Here is a 24,195-nt window from a genome sequence, read left to right as displayed (position 1 = left end):
CACTAAAGTTATGCCGCAAGAGCTAAGTGTGTGGGAAAATATATCTTAGGCTAGGTAAGATAATGATGTAGGGATCAAGCCCCCAAGTCTAGCTCTAAGTGAATAGGGATGAGCATTGGAGATCCCTTGATATGATCACGGTGTAAGTGTGTGAATGTGAATATGAATGCATGTTTATTACGACCGCACCTCGATGTGAGGTTGCCTACGTATCCGTTAGGAATCAGGCGGAACGTAGCTCTAGCCAAACCTCGCACAAGTGTGTATACCTCAAAAAGGTCTTTTTAAGGGTTGTAACGCGGTTAGGCTAAAGGTTATAGAAGAAGGGGATAAAGGCTCAAGACCCTAGATAAGCCCCCAAGGTGTGGAACCTCGCTTTTGAATCTTTATATTTTTATGCTTGAATTTTTAATCTTTTTTTTAGCCTTTTTTGCTTTAGCATTTATTTTATTTTTATAAGTGTGGACAATCCCGATCATGCGGTCTATCACTCACTTGGAATTCATGTTTCTCAGGCACGGTACCGAGCACTCGATAAGAGACGCAATCTGAGACGTGTCCTTATCGAAGATACTTTCATATCAAAGACATTGGAACACTTACCCTTTTGTACACTTGTTTTCGTATTTTTTTTTATTATTGCTTATTTTTTGCTATTGCTTTCTTTTGAATTTGCTCAAGCTTTCTTTAGAATTGCATAAGTTGCACGCCATCCCATCTTAAGGTTAGGTAGATGTAGGTTGAAAAAAGAAGGTTCTGTCGTTAGACGAGGCTCAAATTGATTTATGAAGAAAGGATGTGTAATTTAAGGGTGAAATGAGATATGATGTGGCTACAAGGGGTGCCTCAAATCATTGGTATGCCTTGTGCTTAATTCGTCATGATTTTTTTTTTTTTTTTTTTTTTTTTTGCAATGCAGTGTGATGATCATATGCAAGGAAATAAATGCTCATTTTTATTAAAAGAAAATAAATAAAGAATCTACAAAAATTAATCTAAGGGAAAAGAAAGGTGCCTATGCTAGACTTATTGGGGAAAGGAAAAAATGAAAAAGAAATAGAAAAAGAGGTCATGAAATCTTGTCGTTGAAGCTCGCCTCTTCTCTTGTGTTGTTTCCCTTATCATTACTCGCTTTGTTAACTGGAGGTATGGGAAGCTTGTTGTTATCAATCAAATGCTAGATGGCCTCCTTTAGCTTCCAACAGCTCTCAGTAGTATGACCCCTACCTTGGTGGTACTTGCAGTGTTCGTCTGGATTCCAACTAGGCGATCTTTTCTTAAGTGGGGGATCTTTAGTAGGTCCAATGGGAGTAATGATTCCCTTGGCATGGAGTCAATCGAAAGCATCATCGTAGCTAATTCCAATAGGGGTAAATTCCCTTTTCGGTTGCTTTCGACTACCCATGGCTAGGATCTCACTAAGGTCGAAAGTACCAACACTATTGCTAGAGTAGGTGTTTTCGGAAGAAGAAGGATAATCGTTCTTCTTCCCTTTACAGCCACTGTTTCCATTGTTACTGATCTTGGCCTTCTTGTCGCGCGGAGGAACATGAAGGAGATTTGAATCAATGAAGTCTTGAACACGATCCTTGAGGGCGAGACACTTTTCAGTAGTGTGACCGCAACCTTTATGGTATCGACAATAGGAATTTGGATCCCAATTAGGAGAACGTTTTTTAGATGGAGGGTCTTGACTGGGACCAATGGAGTGAATAAGACCTTGATCGTGAAGACAGTCAAAAGCTTCATTGTAAGTCATTCCTATTGGTGTGTATTCTTCAATGGTCCGTTTGCTTGTGGCTTAGGAGCATTGAGTTCTTCATTAAACCCTTGGCGAGAATTTTGTTCAATGGCCATCACCCGATTTGCTAATCATTCTACCACATTCAAAAGCATGGCAATGACGTCTTGCAGTTTTTGAATTTCCTCTTTTTGACTTGACGAGTCTTATAAGAAAAGACTTTCATCCTCCTCAATTATGGCCACTTCATCGAAAGATGTCATATAAGTTGTCTCGATCATAGGCTCTCCTACAGGTGTGATAAGAAGTGATGGATCAAAGGATGCTTGGTCATCTTCGATGGCTAGAATCTCGGAAGTTTCATTGTTATCGATCAGATCTTGAATAGCTTCTTTGAGTTTCCAACACTCTTCAGTGTCGTGACCCTTTCCTTTATGATATTTGCAATGCTTATTAGGATCCCACTTAGGTGGTCTAGCTTCTGGAACCGGATCTTTGATGGGCCCTATGGGCATGACTAGTCCTTTGTGATGTAGCTTCTCGAAAGCCGTTTCATAACTTATACCAAGTGGAGTGAACACCCTTTTTGATCTTTGGATTCGTGGTTTAGAGTTGTTTGTAGTATGTACCTCATTAGAGAAAGAAGAAGGATGGTCGCTTTTCTTTCCTCTAGCACTATTATCTTTCAAAAGGTCATCTTCAATGTCAATGCCTATATTATAGACAGCTTTGAAAGTATTCAAGTTGTGTTGGTACTTTAAGTGCTTTGAATACTTCCCTTGGAGATTCTTGATGAACATCCTCACAGATTCTTTTTCGGTAGGAGCCTTGACCATATTAGCAGAAGTTTCCCTCCATTTATTGAAGAAAGAAGTGAAACCTTCGTTTTCCTTTTGTTTTAACATCTCAAGTTGTCTTTGGTCTGTCTCGTCTTGGATGTTGTACTTATATCTATCTATGAAAGCGTTTGTTATCGACTCCCAAGAAGAGGTTTTTTCTTTCTCGAGGGAAAAGATCCATTGTTGACAAACGGTTTCGAGAGATAGTGGGAACAGAGAGGGGAAAATCTTCTTATCGATACCCTTAATGCTCATTATAGTTTCAAAAGCTCTTAGATGGAAGTAAGGGTTATCTGTTGCCTTGAATTTAGGGATGTTAGTGGCGTTGAACTTATGCGGAAGAAGTTCTTTGTCCAGCGAGACCCCTTGTGAGCTCATGCCCTGAAATTTATAGTCACTAGATAACTTGCTCAGACTCTCTTGCATGAGGTTCATTTGTTGTTGCTTCACGGGATCATCAACCTTGAGGGCGAGTAGCTTCAGTGTTTCAGTCATGGTAACCAATTGGTTCCTAAGCTCATTGACTTCTTCTTGAGTTGCCATTATATTTTTAGCCTTCCTCTTTTGACGAATCCGTTTATCAAAAAGCTAGACCTGAATAAAGAGGTTGTCCTTGATTAATCGCCCTTCTCTCCTCGACCAAGTACTGTGGAAAAGGAAATTGGGGATATTTATTGTTTATTATTTGACTAAAACTTTATTCAACATGCAATGGATGGAGGAGGTGAAGAAAGATGGAAGAATGTGAAGAAAGATTTAGATGGAGGGATATGAAGAACTAGGAATAAAATGTACCCCCAACTTAAACGACGGAAAAGACCGACTAATGCATGAACCTAAGACATGGCCATGGTGATGTATACTCAAAGTGTGTGCTAAGACTAGTGAGTGTAGGTGATATGTTAAGACTCGTGTCACGACCATGTGGCTAGACTATGTGACCAAGACTCGATTAATGACTCGACAAGGTGTTATTGACAGCGGAAATTAACCAAATTAATTAGCAAATTGGTTAATTAGACTCTCGACAAATAACCCGAACCGTCGGCCAAGCGACAGGACTGGCGTCACACTATGGTGGTTGGCGCCATACAATTTAGAAAATGTCAGGCGCTACACACTACATTGTGGCGCTACAGCTCAGACTTTGGCACCAGTATTGGAGCTTTGGTCCGGGACTGTTTTCGGTATTATTAGTCAACTGGGGTATGCCTAAAGCCGTACTAGGTCAATTTCAATTAAAAAAAAAGACTTTATTGACTCGAATTAATTAATTAATTAATTAGGAAAAGTTCTTTAACTCATTAATTTTAATCTCAACACATATCAACTAACGGTTAAGAGAAACATAGAATATATATGCACAACAAATAATGCACAATTAGTCAAGTAGGCACAATATGATGCAATGAGTTCGCAACCTAACCATGGCTCTAGTTCTCTAAAGTTCGGGATATGGTTTAGTCAATAGGGTCCATGGTTAATTGTCCGGATACACCGCGTAGAAGCCTAATCGTGAAGGGTTAACGCGTGTTGATGGGACACCGCGAGTTTTTTAGGAAAAACTCACTTCCATGGTTTGGTGAATTCAACCTCTCAGATGTACCCTTTGTTGCCAAGAGCGTTCAATCGGGTAGATAGAGCATGAATTCCCAGAGGGTTATGTCCATATGTAGAACACATATGGGTTTCCGAAAAGTGAGAAAAAATTCAATCAGGAAGTAGGATCAAGCAAACAATACGAAAAACCGGTCGAAATTAGAACGCATATTTCTGGCTCGGTATTGGGGGAAATTGGCGCCAGCAAACAGAGACTGGCGCTAACTTTTAACTGTAGCGCCTGGCGCCAATACTGGCGTCTGGCGCTACGACTAAAAGTTTGGCGCCAAGCTCTGGCCCCTGACGCTACTTCCCACATGCCTCAGCAGCTTTTCGTGCTCAATAAAATCATCCAGTTTCGCGCGGTGTTATTTCAGTCCTAGTTGTGGAAGACATTTCTCAAATTTCCTATGTGTAAAATCCTATGTTTTTGACTCATTACGGATGGTCTTTCCAATGATAACCTTTTTATGCATATGACAATAATGTTAATCAAAATTACGCACATGAAATACTTAGAACTTTTCTAAATCATTGCCGAAACAAATTCAGGAATTAAAATAGAAATCCTCCCCAGTGGAGTCGCCAAAAAATGTAGGGAATAATTTCAAGCCTTAAAATCCCACTAGCTTGAACCCCACTGTGATCATACACTAAAGTACGGTGGCGTTAAAAAGGGAAGAAGATAGAGCAAAAGAGTCGCCAACAAGTTTTTAAGGAACTTGTAAACCGTTCACGAGGTGAAGGTTAAACCCCTTAACGATCCAAGAGATCGTCAACTCCATAAGGTCGTGAACCAAATAAGGGTTCGGGGATGAAGGTACAAATCCAACCTAAAAGAGATTGAACCTGCCCTAATAATAGGCGTCTACTTTATTCTGATCGTATTCATGTGCGCTTTCTGATTAACATGCAATCAATAGAATTAACCCTAAACCTGTTTAATCTATGTTGGTTGAATATTATGCACAAATAAACTATTATTTGCGATCACTTGAAATATAATCACAATTAACCCTAACAAGATTATTAATTATCTTATTAAGCGTGATTGCAAATACCAATTCCCTTTAAACATGCAATAAAGGTGATCAAGCAATAAAGAATAAAAATAATGTATATCAAGCAACATAATAAATAATAATCATGAATAAAAATAATAATCATAAATAAAATAATCATGACAATCATAAGTCATAATTAAAATAATAATCATAATAACAATAATAATATTTATAATCATGTTAAAGCATAATAAAAATAACAAGATCCTAGGCATGATACTAACAAGATTAATAACAAACCCTAGCATGTCACTAAGCATTAAAAATCAAAGTTTTAGCACTAACATGATACTAACAATCATAAATATTAGGAAGAGAATGAAAGGCATCATAGCAATCATATTTAATATTAAAGTTACCCTAGACATGATACTAGGAATATCATAACAACAATGTAAACATGATTTCTACATCATAAATCAATTAATCAATTAAAGTACTTACTTGGATGCCTCATACCTCTTTCTAATAACAAAATACACACGTTAGTAACTTCTAGGAAAATAATAAACAAAACAATTAAATTAAATAATTGAAATAGAGATTTGGGACCAAACCCTCAGAAATTAAAACCTTTCACGTCTAGGGCGAAGGCAACTTCGAATATGGCTAGGTGTTTCTAGTTCTTGCGAATGCGGAATTTTGTATTTGAGAAAAGGCTAGTTTAGAAAAAGAGAGAGAGAGAATAATCAAGAAAATCTTGATGAGAGTTGGTGAAAGAAAAGAGTTGATGATTAATAGATGTAGATGATGAATGATGATGAAAAGAGAGTTGATTAAAACTTAAGAATAAAGAGAATTGGTGAATGAAAACGGAGTTTTTAATACGATATTTATAGAGAAAATCATCCAAAAAAGATAATTTAACAAAATAGAGTCTGAAGATCGAAAATCCATATTGGCGCCAGCTCTGGCTAGTTGGCGCCAGCACCAGTGGCTAGCGCAAGGCGCCAATCCTGGTTCCAGGCCCCAAGGCCTGGGGTTTGACGCCAAAGTGGTTTTCAACGCGTTTTCGAAAATCTGATAAATTTCCTGTACTGGAAGATAAAATAATATAATTCCATCGAAAAAGCTATTTGATCTCGATTAAAACTCTGAAGAGTCCTAATTGAATTAGGAATGAAAAGAACCTTCTAGAATGTTATAGAAGACTAAAACCATTCCTAATTACATTAGGAATGATAAATTATATTAGGCCCTCCTCTAGATCATTAGGCCGTACTTAAAGCTCAAACCGGGCCCAGTTTAGTAAATTGGCCATAACTTCCTCAATATTCATCGGAATTAGGCTTATAATATATCGTTGGAAAGGTCTTTGCAAGCCCCATCCAACTACACCACTACTGGACCCATATCATGGACCAACCAAACTGGATTGGCTGTTTTCTTAAAATAAAGTTTTCAAAAACAGGGAGAAGAGAAAAGAAATAAAACTTTCCGCAACACTAGACCTTTCCACACTTTCGTTTCATTCGATTATGATTCGACGTGAAAGGCACTCATCACCGGGTTTAGTTTTGGGGAGACACAAATGGGTGTCTACAGAAGCCCCCACTTTGATTGAGTTTGGAGAAACGCAAGTTTCGAAAACGAAAGCCAAAGTATCGATAGGGACGGAGAATGATTAAGAACGTTCTGCGATCCTAAATCAATCTTGTAACGCCGATACCTGCAAAACTAGCATTAGTTAAACAGATAAAAGAGTTAAGAAACGCGTATCTTGCACCGTCGAGCACACGTCTCTGAAAGTAACCGATTTGCTGCTGCTGCTGTTTTGATGACCTCCTACAAGCTAGAGAATGTCATCCCGCTTGAAAACCGCTACGCCCGTAACTACTTCCAAATTAGAAGATTGCTTCGCCTGAAACGATCCTCCTCTGCATTGATAATATTCCACATCCAAGGGAATACTATTGAAGATTGCTTCTCTAGAAACAATCCTCAGTTGTTTGTGATAACTCTCCACAATCTAGGGAACGCCACCTTGCTGTTTCGATGTTCACTCGTCTCTGAACAAAGAGCTTATTTTTGACATGATCTTCTGAATGATGTGTCCACGCGTCTCTGAACGAAGAGCTTGATAATAGGATGCCCACGCGTCTCTGAGCAAAAGATCTTGAAAATAGGAAATGTCCACGCGTCTTTGAACAAAAGAGCTTGAAAATAGGGAATGTCCACGCGTCTCTGAACAAAAGAGTTTGAAAATAGGGAATGTCCGCGCGTCTCTGAACAAAAGAGCTTGAAAATAGGAAATGTCCACGCGTCTCTGTACAAAAGAGCTTGAATGAAATGTCCACGTGTCTTTGAACAAAAGAGCTTTGATGATATGCCCACGCGTCTCTGGAGCAAAAGAGCTTTGATGGAGATGTTCACGCGTCTCTGAACAAAAGAGCTTCGGTGCTTGAATGTTTGTTGCGATAATGTTCTGAAGAAAAATTTCCGAAGACCAACGTTTGTCGATCTCTAAAGCTCGCCTGAACTTTGCTTTCGCTAAAACCAGTATGTCGGTGTCTCCGTGATTAGGCGCTTTAAGCTAAGTGAGACGATCTTTCATCAGGTCGATCACTTATTGCAATTGTAATCAAACTGACTACTTAATCATGTCAAATTGCTTATAGTGGCTAACTAGCGTACCAAGGAACCCGAAATTGTTGTATGAGGTCGAAATCACCTTTCTAAGAGGCTTCAAGCTCTGTCGTTGCTGAGATATCTTTGGCGCTAGGAATTGGAGTAGGGTCCTCCCTATTCTGCTGCAGCTGTATTTATTTTTTACTATAGAACTTTTCCAATTTCTTTAACTATCTTAGGGTGGACCTAAGGCTTTATATTATCTTAGGGTTGACCTAAGGTTTAATGTTGCTTGACTCATCGACTTGGCACGACTCAAGGTATAAACTTGACTCGATATGACTGACTCGAGGTTGACTCGACTCAAAGTGAAATGGCACATGTGTTAGACTCATGACCCGTGTATTCATAGTGTTGATTATGCGACTTGAAAATGAAAAAAAGCAAAAATTTTCCGTCATTTTTGTGGAGGGTACCGACTTTCTCTCGAAAAAGAAAGACGTGAAAAAGAAAATCAAAAGTTTGAAGATGCATGTTAAATGAGCTTAGTCAAATGTTGTTTGATACTATCTCTCAAGGTTCAAGGATGAATTCATCCTAGGCTATCTCAACTGTTGACTCCATGATGAAAGTATTTGGGTAACTTAGGCACGGAGGCTAAGCACTTCATACTTCGTGATGCAATGATGATTACGATTGATGAGCGATTTTGATATGACAAGGCATGCTTCAGCGTTGTATTAAGATTTCATGACAAAGGGTTCCTAAAGTATATTTGGTCATGTATCTGTGCAGTGTGTGATAGTTGTTGGGGTTTGGTGAGTCCGACTCACCGCGGAAACAAACCCCGACCCAAGGAACCACTCGCAATAATTAAAATCATAAAGCATAAATAAATAATTACTAAGAAAAGATAACGAATCTTACCCTCGAAGCGAGCTTCGCCCAAAACCGGGGCTCTTACTTGAAAGCTACGAGCACGTTAAGCGCCGCGCCTCCAACGGTATCCACCCACAAAAGGGCGAACACAACTTTAACGTCTACTACCTAGGGGTTAGCGAGGTCCGACCAATACCCGAGTGTTATATGAGTTTAAGAGTTTTTCCAATATTATGGAATGCTCTTTTTAACTCCCACTCAAGCATCATTTCCTATGCCCAAAGTTGGGTATTTATAGGGAATGATGGAGTATGAAAATCTCTCCCATCAATGTGGGACAATGATATTTTCTCATTTTATTTTAAAGCTAAAATAAAATTATTAAGCAAACTAGTAATAAATCAACAAGTGTCAAGCATACATGAGAGAGTAGGTGAGGACCACTTGGAGATGGGGACCAAACTTGCTCCCCACTCTCTCCCTCACCTTGTGCCACATGGCAACCAACTTGCTCCCAACCTACCCCTTATACACGGCCCTATGGCCCGAGCCAAGCCACGAGTCAAGCCCGAGCCCGGCTCGAGCCTGGCCCGCACCCAGCCCGCAGCCAGCCCGCACCTGGCCCGCACCCAGCCCGCACCTGGCCCGAGCCCAGCCCGCACCTGCTGCTGCCGTGGCGCGGCGCGGCTGCTGCTGTGCCTAGCCGAGGCTAGCCGTGGCTGCAGCACGGTGCCCCGGCTCGTCTCGCCCCTAGCATTCGGATGCTCGGGGCACTCCGATGCTAGGGGTATTTTCGGGAATATTGTTGATTTATTATTATTTTGCGCGTCTCGTCTTTTGTTATTTAGACTCGACTTCCGACGATCGGTTTCGACGCTCTAAGCTCGAATTACCGACGTCTAATTATTTAACACTCGGGCGACGAATTAATTTCTTCCGAATTAATTCGTCGAGTTGGTTCGCATATATTTGCTTGGGTGTGACCCGAAGGGTTCAGTCAAGATTAAGCTGTAATATTAATTATATTAATATTACTGATCGGAAGCGGCCTCCACCCAGGCATTCCGATCACTTGACCTTACTGAATATATTAGCTTTCTAATAATTCTGAACCCGCTATCAGAATAATACACTTGTTCGAAGGACACTATGCCTTTCAATCTCCCACTTGTCCTTCCGGACAAGTGTGCATTTAGTGTATAGCCCTTATCCTATGTCTCTTCATGTCTCTTCATGAACTACAGAGTAAGATTACTAGTCATCTCTGTTACGTCCAGAAGTGTTTCTCGAAATCCGAGTTTGACTGTCAATAAGCAGATGATTTCTAAAATCTATCTGAGCACGGCCATGCATTTTTCACAGTCTCGCTCTTTGAGAGGCCTTGTAAACAACAAGATATGTTCCCTATTGTTAGTATGGGGACATTTCCAGTCTTGTAATGTAGCTTCTCTTACTAAGAGGACTCACCCGCCCAATATCTGTCTTTATAATCCCCAGTTACGGCGAACGTTTGGCGGATACCAAAGCGGATCAGTACTCAAACAAGAGATCTCCCACTACTCATGGTCAAAGGAAAAGAGTTCCAATAGTAATAATGAGAAAATACTTATGACGATTTTAAATCTCTTAAAGTATCCTCATAGGTCGATCCAGTATGGTTCTAAACCAATACCTGTGCCAATGATTTATATCCTCATAGCACAAGAAACGGTGCTATAAATCATACTACACACTAATCTCTGATGGTCATCAATCGTCCACAAAATATGACCTTGATTAGGGATAATTTTCGATTAAAATATTCAATGTTCACTTTAATAGGTGTTTCTTTATCCAAGCCATTGACTTGATACCCTATTTTGAATATTTATTAAAATCGAATGGACTCATTATTTAATTCTAAACCACAATTAAATAGAGACGGAGTGATTTAAATTGCATGAAAAATTTTAATTACTCCAAAACTGAATGGTTCATCATAGTGCTTTACATCAACATTGTTCAAAATTTGATTAAAACACTATGAAATGGAATTCAAAGCCAGTTCATGACATGCTTGATTCCCATTGCCTCAATGTGTTTGTTGTGCTTCACTTGAGGCAAAGGTTTAGTAAGTGGATCGGCTACATTGTCATCCGTTCCAACTTTGCAAATTCTGATTTCACCTTCTGACTTCCATTCTCGAATCATGTGAAATCGCCTCTGGACATGTTTGACCTTCTGATGTTCTCGTGGCTCTCTAGCCTGAGCAATAGCTCCATTGTTGTCACAATAGAAGTCTATTAGACCCTTGATGGAGGGTACAACACCAAGTTCATCAATGAACTTGCGAATCCAAACTGCCTCCTTGGCTGCCTCAGATGCTGCCAAGTATTCGGCTTCAGTTGAAGAATCAGCAGTTGTGCTTTGCTTTGCACTCTTCCAACTAAACGCTCCTCCATTGAGACAGAATATGTATCCTGATTGTGACTTAAAGTCGTCTCTGTCTGTTTGGAAGCTTGCGTCGGTATATCCCTCAACAACCAATTCATCTTTACCACCATAAACCAGGAATTTATCTTTGTTCCTTTTCAGGTACTTTAGAATATTCTTGGCCGCAGTCCAATGCGCCTCTCCTGGATCTGATTGGTATCGGCTCGTAGCACTTAAGGCATACGATACATCAGGCCTAGTACATATCATGGCATACATGATCGATCCAATAAGCAAAGCATATGGAATTCGACTCATCCTTTCTCTCTCTATCAGGTGTCTTTGGACACTACTTCTTGCTTAAGGTTATGCCATGTGACATGGGTAGGTGCCCTGTCTTGGCTCCTTCCATTTGGAATCGAGCCAGTACCTTATCGATGTAAGTACTCTGACTCATTCCAATCATCCTTTTTTATCTATCCCTATAGATCTTGATGCCTAATATGTACTGAGCCTCTCCCAAGTCTTTCATTGAAAAACATTTCCCGAGCCAAGTCTTTACAGACTCTAGCAATGGAATGCTATTTCCAATGAGCAAAATGTCATCGACATATAAGACTAGGAAGGTGATGTCACTCCCACTGACCTTCTTGTAGACACAAGACTCATCTGGATTCTTGATAAAGCCAAACTCACTGATGGCTTCATCAAATCGCAGATTCCAACTTCTGCTTGCTTGCTTTAATCCATAAATGGACTTCTTAAGCTTGCATACCTTCTTAGAATTATTCTGGTTGACAAAACCTTCAGGCTGTGTCATATACACAGTTTCTTCCAAAATCCCATTGAGGAAGGCAGTTTTGACGTCCATCTGCCATACTTCATAATTGTAATATGCAGCAATCGCCAGAAGAATTCGAACGGACTTAAGCATAGCTACTGGAGAAAAGGTTTCATCATAATCAACGCCGTGAATTTGCCTGTAACCTTTTGCTACCAGCCTTGCTTTGTAAATGAATACATTTCCATCTTTGTCGGTTTTCATCTTGAAAATCCATTTACATCCGATAGGTGTATAACCTGCGGGTAAATCAACCAAGTCCCATACTTGATTTTCAAACATGGAGTCCATTTCGTATATCATGGCCTCTTGCCATTTTGCAGAGTCGGGCTCGTCATAGCTTGCTTGTAGGTTGCCGGCTCATCTCCATCCACTACTAGGATGTCCAGATCTTCGGTTAATACAACAACGAGATATCTGTCAGGTTGAGATCTTGGCCGAGTCGACCTACGTAGGGTAATGGACTGAGCATTTGCATTGTCGGGTTGACTTTGCATATTTTGACTTTGACCAATGTCAACATCTGCTTGGTAAGCACTTTGATTGTCAACTTTTCCTTGTTGCTCGTCCTCTCGAACTTCGTCGAGTTTGATTTTCCTCCCACTTGTCATTTTGGAGAGATGCTCCTTCTCCAAGAAGACACCATCACGAGCAACAAACACTTTGTTCTCGGATTTGCTGTAGAAGTAATACCCTTTGGTTTCTTTTGGATAACCCACAAAGTAAACCTTGTCAGATTTTGGATGAAGTTTGTCAGAAATGAGTTTCTTGACATATGCTTCGCATCCCCAAATCTTGAGAAAAGACAACCTTGGTGGTTTGCTTGTCCATAATTCATATGGAGTCTTTTCCACTGCTTTTGACGGAGCACGATTTAGAGTGAGTGTCGTAGTTAAAAGTGCATGTCCCTAGAAAGAGATTGGAAGTTCACTAAGACCCATAGTAGATCGGACCATGTCTAACAAGGTTCGATTCCTCCTTTCAGATACTCCATTCCATTGAGGAGTTCCCGGAGGCGTCAATTCTGAAAGTATTCCATGTTCTTTCAGATGGTCATCGAACTCTTGGCTCAAATATTCGCCACCTCGATCCGATCAAAGTGCTTTGATTTTCTTGCCGAGTTGGTTTTCAACTTCTTTCTGAAATTCTTTGAATTTATCAAACGATTCAGATTTGTGCGACATTAGATAGACATAACCATATCTACTAAAGTCGTCCGTGAAAGTTATGAAATACCGATAACCACTCCTTGCGGGTGTACTCATTGGTCCACATACATCGGAGTGTATTAGTCCCAATAAGTCACTGGCCCTTTCTCCTATCTTGGAGAATGGTTTCTTTATCATCTTTCCTAATAAACATCCTTCGCAATTCTCAAAGGATTCTAAATCAAATGAGTCAAGAATACCCTTTTGTAGAAGTTTCTTGATGCGTTTGATGTTAATGTGGCCAAGGCGACAATGCCACAAGTAAGTTTGACTAGATTCTGTAGTCTTAGCTTTCTTTGTATTGGTATAAAATATTTGTCTAAAAAAAACACGTGAAAGTGTCATTCCATAAATATGTTCAAGACATCAAAACAAAAAGTCTTGATTTGATGAAAATGACGTCCAACGTCGGAAATACATCAAAAGTATGGTTGATAAAACTCAATAAGTTCTACTTCTTTAGACAAAACATGAGATGAAAAGTTTTCTTGGATAGATCACTTCCATCCTACTTGTGAACTCGATTTCCTCTTGAAAAAACACGACTCACTTAGTTCCTGAAAAAGGAGTGTTGTGAGTCAATTTTCCGGTATCTAATACCTTATAAAATTGCTTATATTCAAGTGTATAAGATGATACCTGAGGTTGAGGTTACTTTTCCTTTCGCCTCATCATCCAGATACATGCCGCATTCTCTTTTGTAGTGTCCGGGATTACCACAATAGAAGCAGCGCATCTTCCTCTTGTATTTGAACTCCTTCTTCCTTGGTCTAAGGGAAGAGTTAGCCTTCTTGCAAGAATAGGTCTTTTGGAGTTCTTGGATGACTTCCCTTAAGGACAGTGTATCCCTATTGGCGGTGAGACGCATCTTAAGCCCCACATACCCCGAGTGAAGAGAGCTAAGAAGCATGTGAGCCGCTTGCTCGTCTTCCACTGGTTTGCCAATTAGCTCCAGATGGTTGAATAACCTTGTCATGTTAATTACATAAGCTTGAAGTGGCATTCTTTCAGATGGTCATCGAACTCTTGGCTCAAATATTCGCCACCTCGATCCGATCGAAGTGCTTTGATTTTCTTGCCGAGTTGGTTTTCAACTTCTTTCTGAAATTCTTTGAATTTATCAAACGATTCAGATTTGTGCGACATTAGATAGACATAACCATATCTACTAAAGTCGTCCGTGAAAGTTATGAAATACCGATAACCACTCCTTGCGGGTGTACTCATTGGTCCACATACATCGGAGTGTATTAGTCCCAATAAGTCACTGGCCCTTTCTCCTATCTTGGAGAATGGTTGCTTTATCATCTTGCCTAATAAACATCCTTCGCAATTCTCAAAGGATTCTAAATCAAATGAGTCAAGAATACCCTTTTGTAGAAGTTTCTTGATGCGTTTGATGTTAATGTGGCCAAGGCGACAATTCCACAAGTAAGTTTGACTAGACTCTGTAGTCTTAGATTTCTTTGTATTGGTATCAAATATTTGTCTAAAAAAAAACACGTGAAAGTGTCATTCCATAAATATGTTCAAGACATCAAAACAAAAGGTCTTGATTTGATGAAAATGACGTCCAATGTCGGAAATACATCAAAAGTATGGTTGATAAAACTCAATAAGTTCTACTTCTTTAGACAAAACATGAGATGACAAGTTTTCTTGGATAGATCCACTAGTAGAAAAAAAGCATTAGGCACCCCCCATATGGCACCGGTTCAGCCTAAACCGGTGCCCAAAACCGGTCTAGAATTGGGCGGTTTTTTACCAAAAGAGAAAAGGCACCGGTTCAGCCTGAACCGGTGCCAAATATAAAAAAGGCACCGGTTTGAACCGGTGCCATTCGAACCGGTGCCAAATTCAAAACAAAAAAAAAACCGCGTCTTTTCCTCTTTTCTTCCTCTCTTTCTCTTTCCTTCCCTTCATTCGTTCATCCCTTCTTTCGTTCTCACTCAGAGTAGTCGTGCCTCCACCTTTTCCCTCCACCACAGCCGCCACCTTCACCGGCGCTTTCAGGTGCCTAAACCACCACCGTGAATCTCCCTGCCCTGCCCTGCCCTCCACCGCCTTTCTCTGTGCGAAACAAACAACAACAGTACAGCTGCAGCGCGCACCGCCTCCACCTCCACCAGCGCGCACCGCCTCCACCTCCACCAGCGCGCACCGCCTCCACCTCCACTAGCGTGCACCGCCTCCACCTCCACCAGCGCGCACCGCCTCCACCTCCACCAGCGCGCACCGCATCCTCCACCAGCGAGGGTCTTTTCATTCTCTCATCCCCTTAGCTTCTTCCACCTCCAACTAACTAATTTACGGTAAGTTCATCTTTTCAAGTTAATGGGTTCATCTTATTTTAGATTAAAATTGTGCTTAGATTGTATATGAAATGCAAAGAAAATTAATGGGTTCATCTTATTTTAGATTAAAATTGTGCTACATTGTTGGGATTAAAAGTTGTATGTTTGTGCTACATTGTTGGCTGTGAAATTTGTTTATGATGCCTTGTTTTGGGGAGTTTGGTTTTTGATAATTGAATCAGTTTAAGGATTTATTACTGAATCAGTTTAAGTTCATCAGTTTGGTTTTTGATAATTGATCCTCGATTGATAATTGATAATTTGTATGTTTTAATGTGTATATTAGTGACCTTGCTTCTAATTAGTTGTGATTAAATTAGAGAATTGTGCATAAATTAGAGAAATAGTGATATTGCCACTTAATTAGTTGTGAATAAATTAGAGAATTGTGAATACATTAGAGATTTGTGAATATATTAGAGAATTAGTGACGTTGCTAATTTTTGTTTTTTTTAATATATAGATTCATATGTGAATTGAAGCAAGAGTTTAATTAGCTTGAGGACTACGTACATATATATTGAGCTCAAGTGGGTATTTGCTATATTGGTATGACTACTAAACTTTACTTAGCTATATTTCTTTCTATTCATCCATTTAATAAAAGTTTATTCATGAAATTGCAACTTGTGTATTGTTTAATTGCAAATAAATACAACAATATATAGAATACTTGAATTGCATCATCATATGCCTAGATACCCGTTCAAGGCTTTCTCATTAGGAGAAAGTCTTGAATAGTCCCCGGTTGGGACTGTTCTTGAATGTGTACTCTCACTTAGGTGGTGAATGTATGTTTTCTTTTCGATTTTAAGGAACATCTCGGCTTACCATTTCCTCACTATGTTCTCTGGGTACATATGTGGGTAATTAATTATCTACATCGTGTACTTGGAGAACTAGGGGGAAATGCTGCCGGATTTTCCTTAAAATTGGAAAGTTGACATACATTCACTAGTGAGAGTAGACATTCAAGGATGGGTTAGGTTGGAGTGATAAGGACCCTTTGGAAACATGCATTTTTTCACTATATGAATGGCAAATTCACGTTTTGTACTTGAATTTGATTTACATAAAATATGTAGCACTTACACATTATAATTATATGGTGCTATATATATGTTTAGAGACAATTTACTAAATGGAGAAGGATCGTGGTTGGATGTATGGTAGACGCGATACATTGGAATTTTGGAATGGGGTTCAAGAGTTTTGCGAGAGGGCTTTAGCTTATCAACGCACACTGGGAGGCAAAGGCCTTTATTGTCCTTGTGTTGATTGTAATTGTGTGAATGTGGTCGATAGTGTTGAAATCATTAGAGATCATGTATTATGTCGTGGGTTTAGGCAATTTTACCATGTGTGGATTTGGCACGGAGAAAGTGGAGAGTACAGTGGGGATCTTGATCGGAATGATGTGCGTGTTAGAAGCACTGAGATTCATGTGGACGAGGAATACGAGAATGATGAGTATATTGTTGATAATGGTGAGGATGGAGCCGATGAAGATCAGGCGGATGAGGTCGAGGATGAACAAGTGGATGAGATGTTGCAAGGTGTTGAAGGTGAAGTGTTTGAATTATTATCGGAGGCTTCCAAAAAGCCTTTGTATCCCGGGTGCAAAAAATACTCCAAACTATCGGCCGTGCTAACACTTTTCAACATTAAGTCGAAGCATGGGTGGACGGACATCAGTTTTACTTCTTTGTTGACCGCATTAAGTGATATGTTGCCTGATGGGAATGAAATTCCTAAGTCTTATTATTACGCAAAGAAGCTCATGTGTCCCTTTGGTTTGGAGTATAAGAAGATACATGCATGTCCTAATGACTGTATTTTGTATCGAAATGAGTATGAAAAACTGCAGGAGTGTCCACGATGCAAGCGGTCGCGGTACAAGCGCATGAGTTGCAATCCTGGCACGGAGGGACCTCCTGCTAAGGTGTTGTGGTATCTTCCCATTATTCCAAGGTTTAAGCGTCTGTTCTCAATACCAAAAGACGCTAAAAACTTGAGGTGGCATGCAGAGGGAAGAAAGAAAAACAGAATGCTGAAGCATCCAGCTGACTCTCCACAGTGGAAGAACATTGATTTGAAGTTTGAGGAATTTTTGTAATGAAGTCAGAAATTTAAGGCTTGGGTTGTGCACGGACGGGATGAATCCATTTGGCACTCTTAGTACCCAACACAGCACATGGCCGGTACTTTTAGTGATTTATAATTTGCCTCCTTGGCTGTGCATGAAACGTAAGTATGTAATGCTTTCATTGCTAATAACTGGTCCTAAGCAACCTGGAAACGACATAGATGTTTACCTTGCGCCGCTTATTGACGACTTGAGAAAGATGTGGGACAAAGAGGTTTCCGTTTTCGATGCTCATCAGAACGAGATGTTCACATTGCGTGCAGCCCTTATGTGGACCATGAATGACTTCCCTGCATATGGCAACTTGTGTGGGTACAAGGTCAAAGGGAAAAAAGCATGCCCCATATGTATTGATGACACATCAAGCGTATACCTGACTCATTCTCACAAAGATGTGTACCTACGGACTCGAAGGTTCCTTAGGCGTGATCATCCGTACCGTAGGCAGAAAAAGGCTTTCGATGGAACCGTGGAAGAGGATACTGCGCCTAGACCATTGACTGGTGCTGAGATTAATGCTCGGGTGAAAGGGATACAAACGGTGTTTGGAAAATCAGAAAAAACTATGGTCTCAGCTGCTCTGTTTAAGAAAGAATCAATCTTTTGGAAGCTGCCGTACTGGAGAGAACATGACGTTAGGCATTGTCTTGATGTGATGCATATAGAGAAGAATGTGTGTGATGCTCTTTTGGGGACGCTTATGAATATCCCAGGCAAAACAAAGGACGGAAAGGGTGCTCGGTTAGATTTGCAAGAGATGGGGATTCGTCCAGAATTGTGGCCTCAAGGTCAGAAAGGGAAAGGAGCCGAGAATAGAAGATGAAAGTGTTTCGAAAAAAGGGAAGGAGAAGAACAAGGGAAAGAGAAAGGCCAAAGATGCGTCAAAGAAGAAAGATAAGGGTAAAGGGAAGGATGAAAAGAATTATTTACCCCCGGCTTGCTATACATTGTCAAGGGTAGAGAAACGTATGTTTTGTGCATGTTTGTACGGCATTAAGGTTCCATCAGGGTACTCATCTAACATGAAAAGATTTGTAACCTTAAATGGAGAATTGAAGCTGACAAGTATGAAATCCCATGATTGTCACATTATGATGCAAGTATTCCTACCGATTGCAATCCGTGGAATTCTACCGAAACACGTGAGGGAAGCGATTACAAGCCTTTGTTCGTTTTTCAATACAATTTGTAGCAAAGTTCTTGATCCTTGTACACTAGATGCTTTGCAAGCTGATGTGGTTGTGACTTTGTGCAAATTTGAGATGTATTTCCCACCCTCATTTTTTGACATAATGGTTCATATGGTTCTTCATTTGGTGCGTGAGATTAAGTTGTGCGGTCCAGTGTTCATGAGGTGGTGCTACCCTTTTGAAAGACACATGGGTACATTACAAGATAAAGTACGGAACCGAGCTCACCCTGAAGGAAGTATAATGCAAGGGACAGTGGGTGAGGAGATAGGTAACTTTGTGGCGGACTACATAGCCCTTGCTCAACCTATTGGTCTTTCTACTTCTCGACATGAAGGTAGACTTGATGGTCATGGCACAATTGGGTCGAAACAAATGTCACCAGACCGAGATCAGTTCTTACAAGCACACCTTTATGTGTTGCACCATGTTTCAGATGTGCACCCATATTTAGACGAGCACATGGCTTGTTTGCGTGCCGAATTTCCATCCAAAGGTGAAAGGGCACTTATGCAGTTGCATAATAAGAAATTTGTTGATTGGTTTCGTGAACGAGTAATGAGTGGATTGAATGATACTAATGTGACCGATACAGTACGGTGGCTTGCGTACGGTCCTAGGGATAATGTCCGTTCATTTGAGGGATATGACATCAATGGGTACACTTTTTGGACCGAGGCTCGTGATTTGAAATCTTCCTCCACCCAAAACAGTGGTGTAACTCTTGTGGCGTCGTCAAGGGAGTTTGCAAGTTCTAAGGATAAATCACCTGTCGATGCAGAGTTGTCATACTATGGTCGAATTCAAGAAATATGGGAGCTTGATTATTGTGACTTCACGGTTGCTCTTTTCAAGTGTAAGTGGGTTGATAATATCAGGCGAAACGTCAAACATGAGGACTTTACTCTTGTAGATCTTGGCCACTTGAATGATAGTGCGGAACCATTTATCCTTGCATCTCAAGCTAAGCAAGTGTTCTACGTAACTGACCCAATGGATTCAAAATGGTCTATAGTGCTAGCTGGCAAAAGAAGAATCCTAGGCATTGGAGATGTTGAGGATGAGGAAGAATATGATGCGTTTGATGATTCAGCACCTTTCACTGTTCCTAGACCTGGAGTACTAAATGACATAGACAACGAAGCAGGTTATATGCGATCAGACCACAACGAAGGAATTTCAGAATGAGGTAGTTTGATTAAAAGTTAGTAATGGTTTCATTGTAAATATAGTTTAGTTATCATGTATATAGGAGCATAAGTAAGCGAAAATGATATATTTGTAGTTTGAAATTGCCTAAGTGTACTCATTATCATGCATATACAAGGTTATAGGACCCTAAGTAGGTGAAACTGGCATAAATAGCTTCTACTTAACCCAACTCCTTTGTTTTGTGTATGAACTAACATTTATTCATTCTAACAACCTATTTTCCATATGTAGATTGAAATTGGCATTTTGTACTCATTATCATGCATATACAAGGTTATAGGACCGTAATAAGTAGGTGAAAATGGATAAAATAGCTTCTACATAACCATAATAACTATCATGCATATACTTTACTATACACTAATATTGTTTTATGATTGCTTTGACAGGTGCTTATATCTCATGGCGGACGATCATGATCCTCGTTTGGTAGAGGACATTGACGATGATGAGTATGAGGACGAGTACGAGGATGACGACTCCGATGATAGTGATGCTCCTTATGATGTGAATAAGGAGGATGACTTGGGTGAGCCAGAGGATCAGGCTCAAGAGGAGTTCGAGCGTAGGCTTGACGATTTTGAAAAGTTAGCTGAACGTGCACCGGCCATTGAAAATACAGCACGTGAGATTGTTGGTGAGAACCCGACTCCTGAAAGTCAAGGCCAAGGACAAGATGAAAACAACATAGGTGGTGGAGGGGGGGAAAAGGCACCGGCTGAAAGAAAAACAAGGGGTCCGACGAGAAGCTTTAAGAAACCGGACGGTCCCATGGTCTTGGAGTATGACAACAAAGGCCAACCCGGGCCCAAATGGCGTCGACAATATGCTAATCAAGTTGGCTTATGTTCGCGGAAAATCCCCATTACACTTGTAATGCGGCAAGTACCTCCGGGTTTGATTCAAGCATTTTGGGATGATACAAGGGTAAGTGTGTTTTTGGCACATTTAGACAATTTAAGATACCTTAACCTTATGATTGTTTTTAAATAGAAACCAATAATCGGTTTTAATTTGTGCTTGCAGAGGCAGTTTTCTATTCCTAATGATCCCGAGAAGAAAAAGGTGTTTGTCTCTTTATTAGCGGAAAGATTCAGAGGCTTTAAGACCAAGTTGACTAATCGGTGGATCCATAAGAAGAAGAAGGTGCAAACAAAGAAGAAGAATGCCAAAGAGGATAACCGTCTCCCGTGGCAAATATGGCCGACCGTGTCAAAAGATGATTGGGAAGAGTTCGTTAGAATGAAGAGTCAAAAGAAAGCCATTGTAAGTTTGTGTAAATCTGATGTCAATTGAATAATAGCTTGACACTTTTTGTATTAATGAGACTAACATTTTTTGTTTTGTAGGAACTTCGAGAGCAAAATCAAGCGAATGCAGAAAAGAAGGAATACGTCCATCGTATGGGTCCTAAGACTTTTGCTGAAAAGAGACCTGAGTGGGCCGCTTCGGGTTTATACCCTAAAGCGCTTCTAGTGGCATCGAAGGAACCCTCTAGTTCCACGATCACTACCTTGGTGAGTCGTGCCGGTGATTTCTTTTGTTCTCTCCATTCGTTTGATAAGAAAACCGGAAAATGGTTCATCAAGGGTCCGGAAGCTAAAAAACTGGCGGATAAGCTAGTAAGTTACCTATGAATTGTTGAAATTAAGTCACTTTTGCATCTAACCATTAATTGTTTTACTGACCTCATTTTTCCTTATGCTATAGCTTGAGCACACTCAAGAGATGGTGGAGGGCAAATTTGAACCAAGTATTGAGAATGACCCTTTCACCATGGCTTTGGGAAGGCCATACCATCCAGGACGAGTAGTAGGTTCGGGAGGGTCGTTGCTTGGATGGAATAAGGTGATGGGTCCCGAATACACAAAATCGGGTACATCTCGAGCCAGTGTTAACTCACCGGGGGAATTGGATGCCAAGGTGGCATCAATTAAGGAACAAGTACGCAACGAGTTAGTTGGTGAATTTAATGCTTGGGCGAAGCTGATGAACTTACCGACTTTGCCGTTCCTCACGAGTACCCCGGTTGACTCATGTTCTGAACCAAAAGGACAAGGAGAAGGTGATAGACATGGAGGAGATGAGATACGTGGTGAAGATGTGTCACCTCAGGTAAAATCAACTGGGTTATTAAAAGTTTTAAAATACCGAGTTAATTGAGATTTTAGGTGCAATGATTGATGTACTGTTGTAGGTTCCTACTCCTACACATGCGGACTCGAGGGAGCTTGAAAATCCAACACCGCATGAATTTCCAGAGTTACAGGTAATTTGTAACCCTCTACCTTAATGAATTTTGTTATATCTATGTTGTTGTAAAAGTCCTACTTAACTATCTTCTTTTTATATATTTACTTGTGTAGGAAGACACCCGGTGTGCACTTCTAGCCCCGGGGCATGCAAATAGTACCGTGTTGAGTTTGGTGGCGTATGGTAGTGCCCAACCGACGACGGGTGCTACGGCGGGGCCACATCATTACTCTGTTGGGATCGATTCAGTGGTTGCGGGGTTCGAAGACATCCCACTACCCGTACCGATAGAGGAGGTTGAGATAACAGCACTTTGGCAAGCTGTAGGTAGCTTCGTTGATTGGCCACGTGCATGGGTGAAGTTGATTAATAAGGAGGTAAATTAGCTACTCACTTGACTATTTCATCATTTCATCAAAAAGTAGACATTTTGAGCCGAAATGGCTACTTACTTGCCTTTTTTCTTCATTTCTCAACTTAAAAACTTCTTGCATCTCAAAACAACTCATAATCACATATTTATAAGTGTTTGTCATTTCAAATTACATAAAAATCACCAAGTTCTAAGTTTTTGGGTCAAATTCATAAAAAAAAGCCATTTTGAGCCGAAATGGCTACTCACTTGCCTATTTTCTTCATTTCTCAACTTATAAACTCCTTGCATCTCAAAACAACTCATAATCACATATTTATAAGTGTTTGTCATTTGAAATTACATAAAAATCACCAAGTTCTAAGTTTTTGGGTCAAATTCATAAAAAAAAGCCATTTTGAGCCGAAATGGCTACTCACTTGCCTATTTTCTTCATTTCTCAACTTATAAACTCCTTGCATCTCAAAACAACTCATAATCACATATTTATAAGTGTTTGTCATTTCAAATTACATAAAAATCACCAAGTTCTAAGTTTTTGGGTCAAATTCATAAAAAAAAGCCATTTTGAGCCGAAATGGCTACTTACTTGCCTTTGTTCTTCATTTCTCAACTTATAAACTCCTTGCATCTCAAAACAACTCATAATCACATATTTATAAGTGTTTGTCATTTCAAATTACATAAAAATCGCCTAGTTTTTCATTTTTTTTTTTAAAAAAAAATAAGCAACTTCCGCCGCACCGGGAGACCCAAGGGAGCCGCCCCCGCTGCCGGAACAGCAAAGGCAGCCCCAACGAGGCCACAGCAGCCCCGACAGGTGGCTGCCAAGGCTGTAGCAGCCACGGCAGGTGGCTGCCAGACTGCTGCAGCCTCGACAGGCGGCTGCCATGGCTGCTGCAGCCTCGACAGGTGCTGCTACAGCCATGGCAGCCGCCTGTCGAGGCAGCAGCAGCCCAGGCAGGCTGCTGCCAAGGCTGCAGCAGACTGGCAGCCACCTGCCGTGGCTGCTACAGCCTTGGCAGCCACCTGTCGGGGCTGCTGTGGCCTCGGCACGGGCTGCCTTCGCTGTTCCGACAGCGGGGGCGCCTCCCTCGGGTTTCCCGGTGCGGCTGCCGTTGCATTTTTAAAAAAAAAAAATATTTAAGCAATTTTCATCATTTCATCAAAAAGTAGCCATTTTGAGCCGAAATGGCTACTTACTTGCCTTTTTTCTTCATTTCTCAACTTAAAAACTTCTTGCATCTCAAAACAACTCATAATCACATATTTATAAGTGTTTGTCATTTGAAATTACATAAAAATCACCAAGTTCTAAGTTTTTGGGTCAAATTCATAAAAAAAAGCCATTTTGAGCCGAAATGGCTACTCACTTGCCTATTTTCTTCATTTCTCAACTTATAAACTCCTTGCATCTCAAAACAACTCATAATCACATATTTATAAGTGTTTGTCATTTCAAATTACATAAAAATCGCCAAGTTCTAAGTTTTTGGGTCAAATTCATAAAAAAAAG

At 40.4% G+C, this 24,195-nt stretch overlaps 1 protein-coding gene and 1 long non-coding RNA gene across 2 annotated transcripts in view; both read left to right on the top strand.

Moving 5' to 3' along the window:
• LOC145642869 (uncharacterized) overlaps positions 1 to 21,905 on the top strand; it is a 51,362-nt gene extending 29,457 nt beyond the window's left edge. Inside the window, exons 2-5 of the mRNA XM_081694032.1 lie at positions 21,080 to 21,319; positions 21,403 to 21,675; positions 21,764 to 21,843; positions 21,902 to 21,905. Coding sequence (XP_081550158.1) covers positions 21,080 to 21,319; positions 21,403 to 21,675; positions 21,764 to 21,843; positions 21,902 to 21,905 — 597 coding nt within the window. The remainder of the gene's footprint in view (positions 1 to 21,079; positions 21,320 to 21,402; positions 21,676 to 21,763; positions 21,844 to 21,901) is intronic.
• A 226-nt stretch (positions 21,906 to 22,131) lies between these two features.
• LOC145555983 (uncharacterized) lies at positions 22,132 to 22,524 on the top strand. Its single transcript, XR_014091653.1, has 3 exons — positions 22,132 to 22,168; positions 22,251 to 22,322; positions 22,420 to 22,524. It is a non-coding gene; the product is annotated as an uncharacterized LOC145555983 (long non-coding RNA).
• The last annotated feature ends 1,671 nt before the right edge of the window (positions 22,525 to 24,195 follow it).

Source organism: Chenopodium album, chromosome 8, assembly GCF_948465745.1.
Source record: "Chenopodium album chromosome 8, dcCheAlbu1.1, whole genome shotgun sequence".
NCBI classification, from domain to species: domain Eukaryota; kingdom Viridiplantae; phylum Streptophyta; class Magnoliopsida; order Caryophyllales; family Amaranthaceae; genus Chenopodium; species Chenopodium album.
This window is presented reverse-complemented; position numbering and strand designations above follow the sequence as displayed.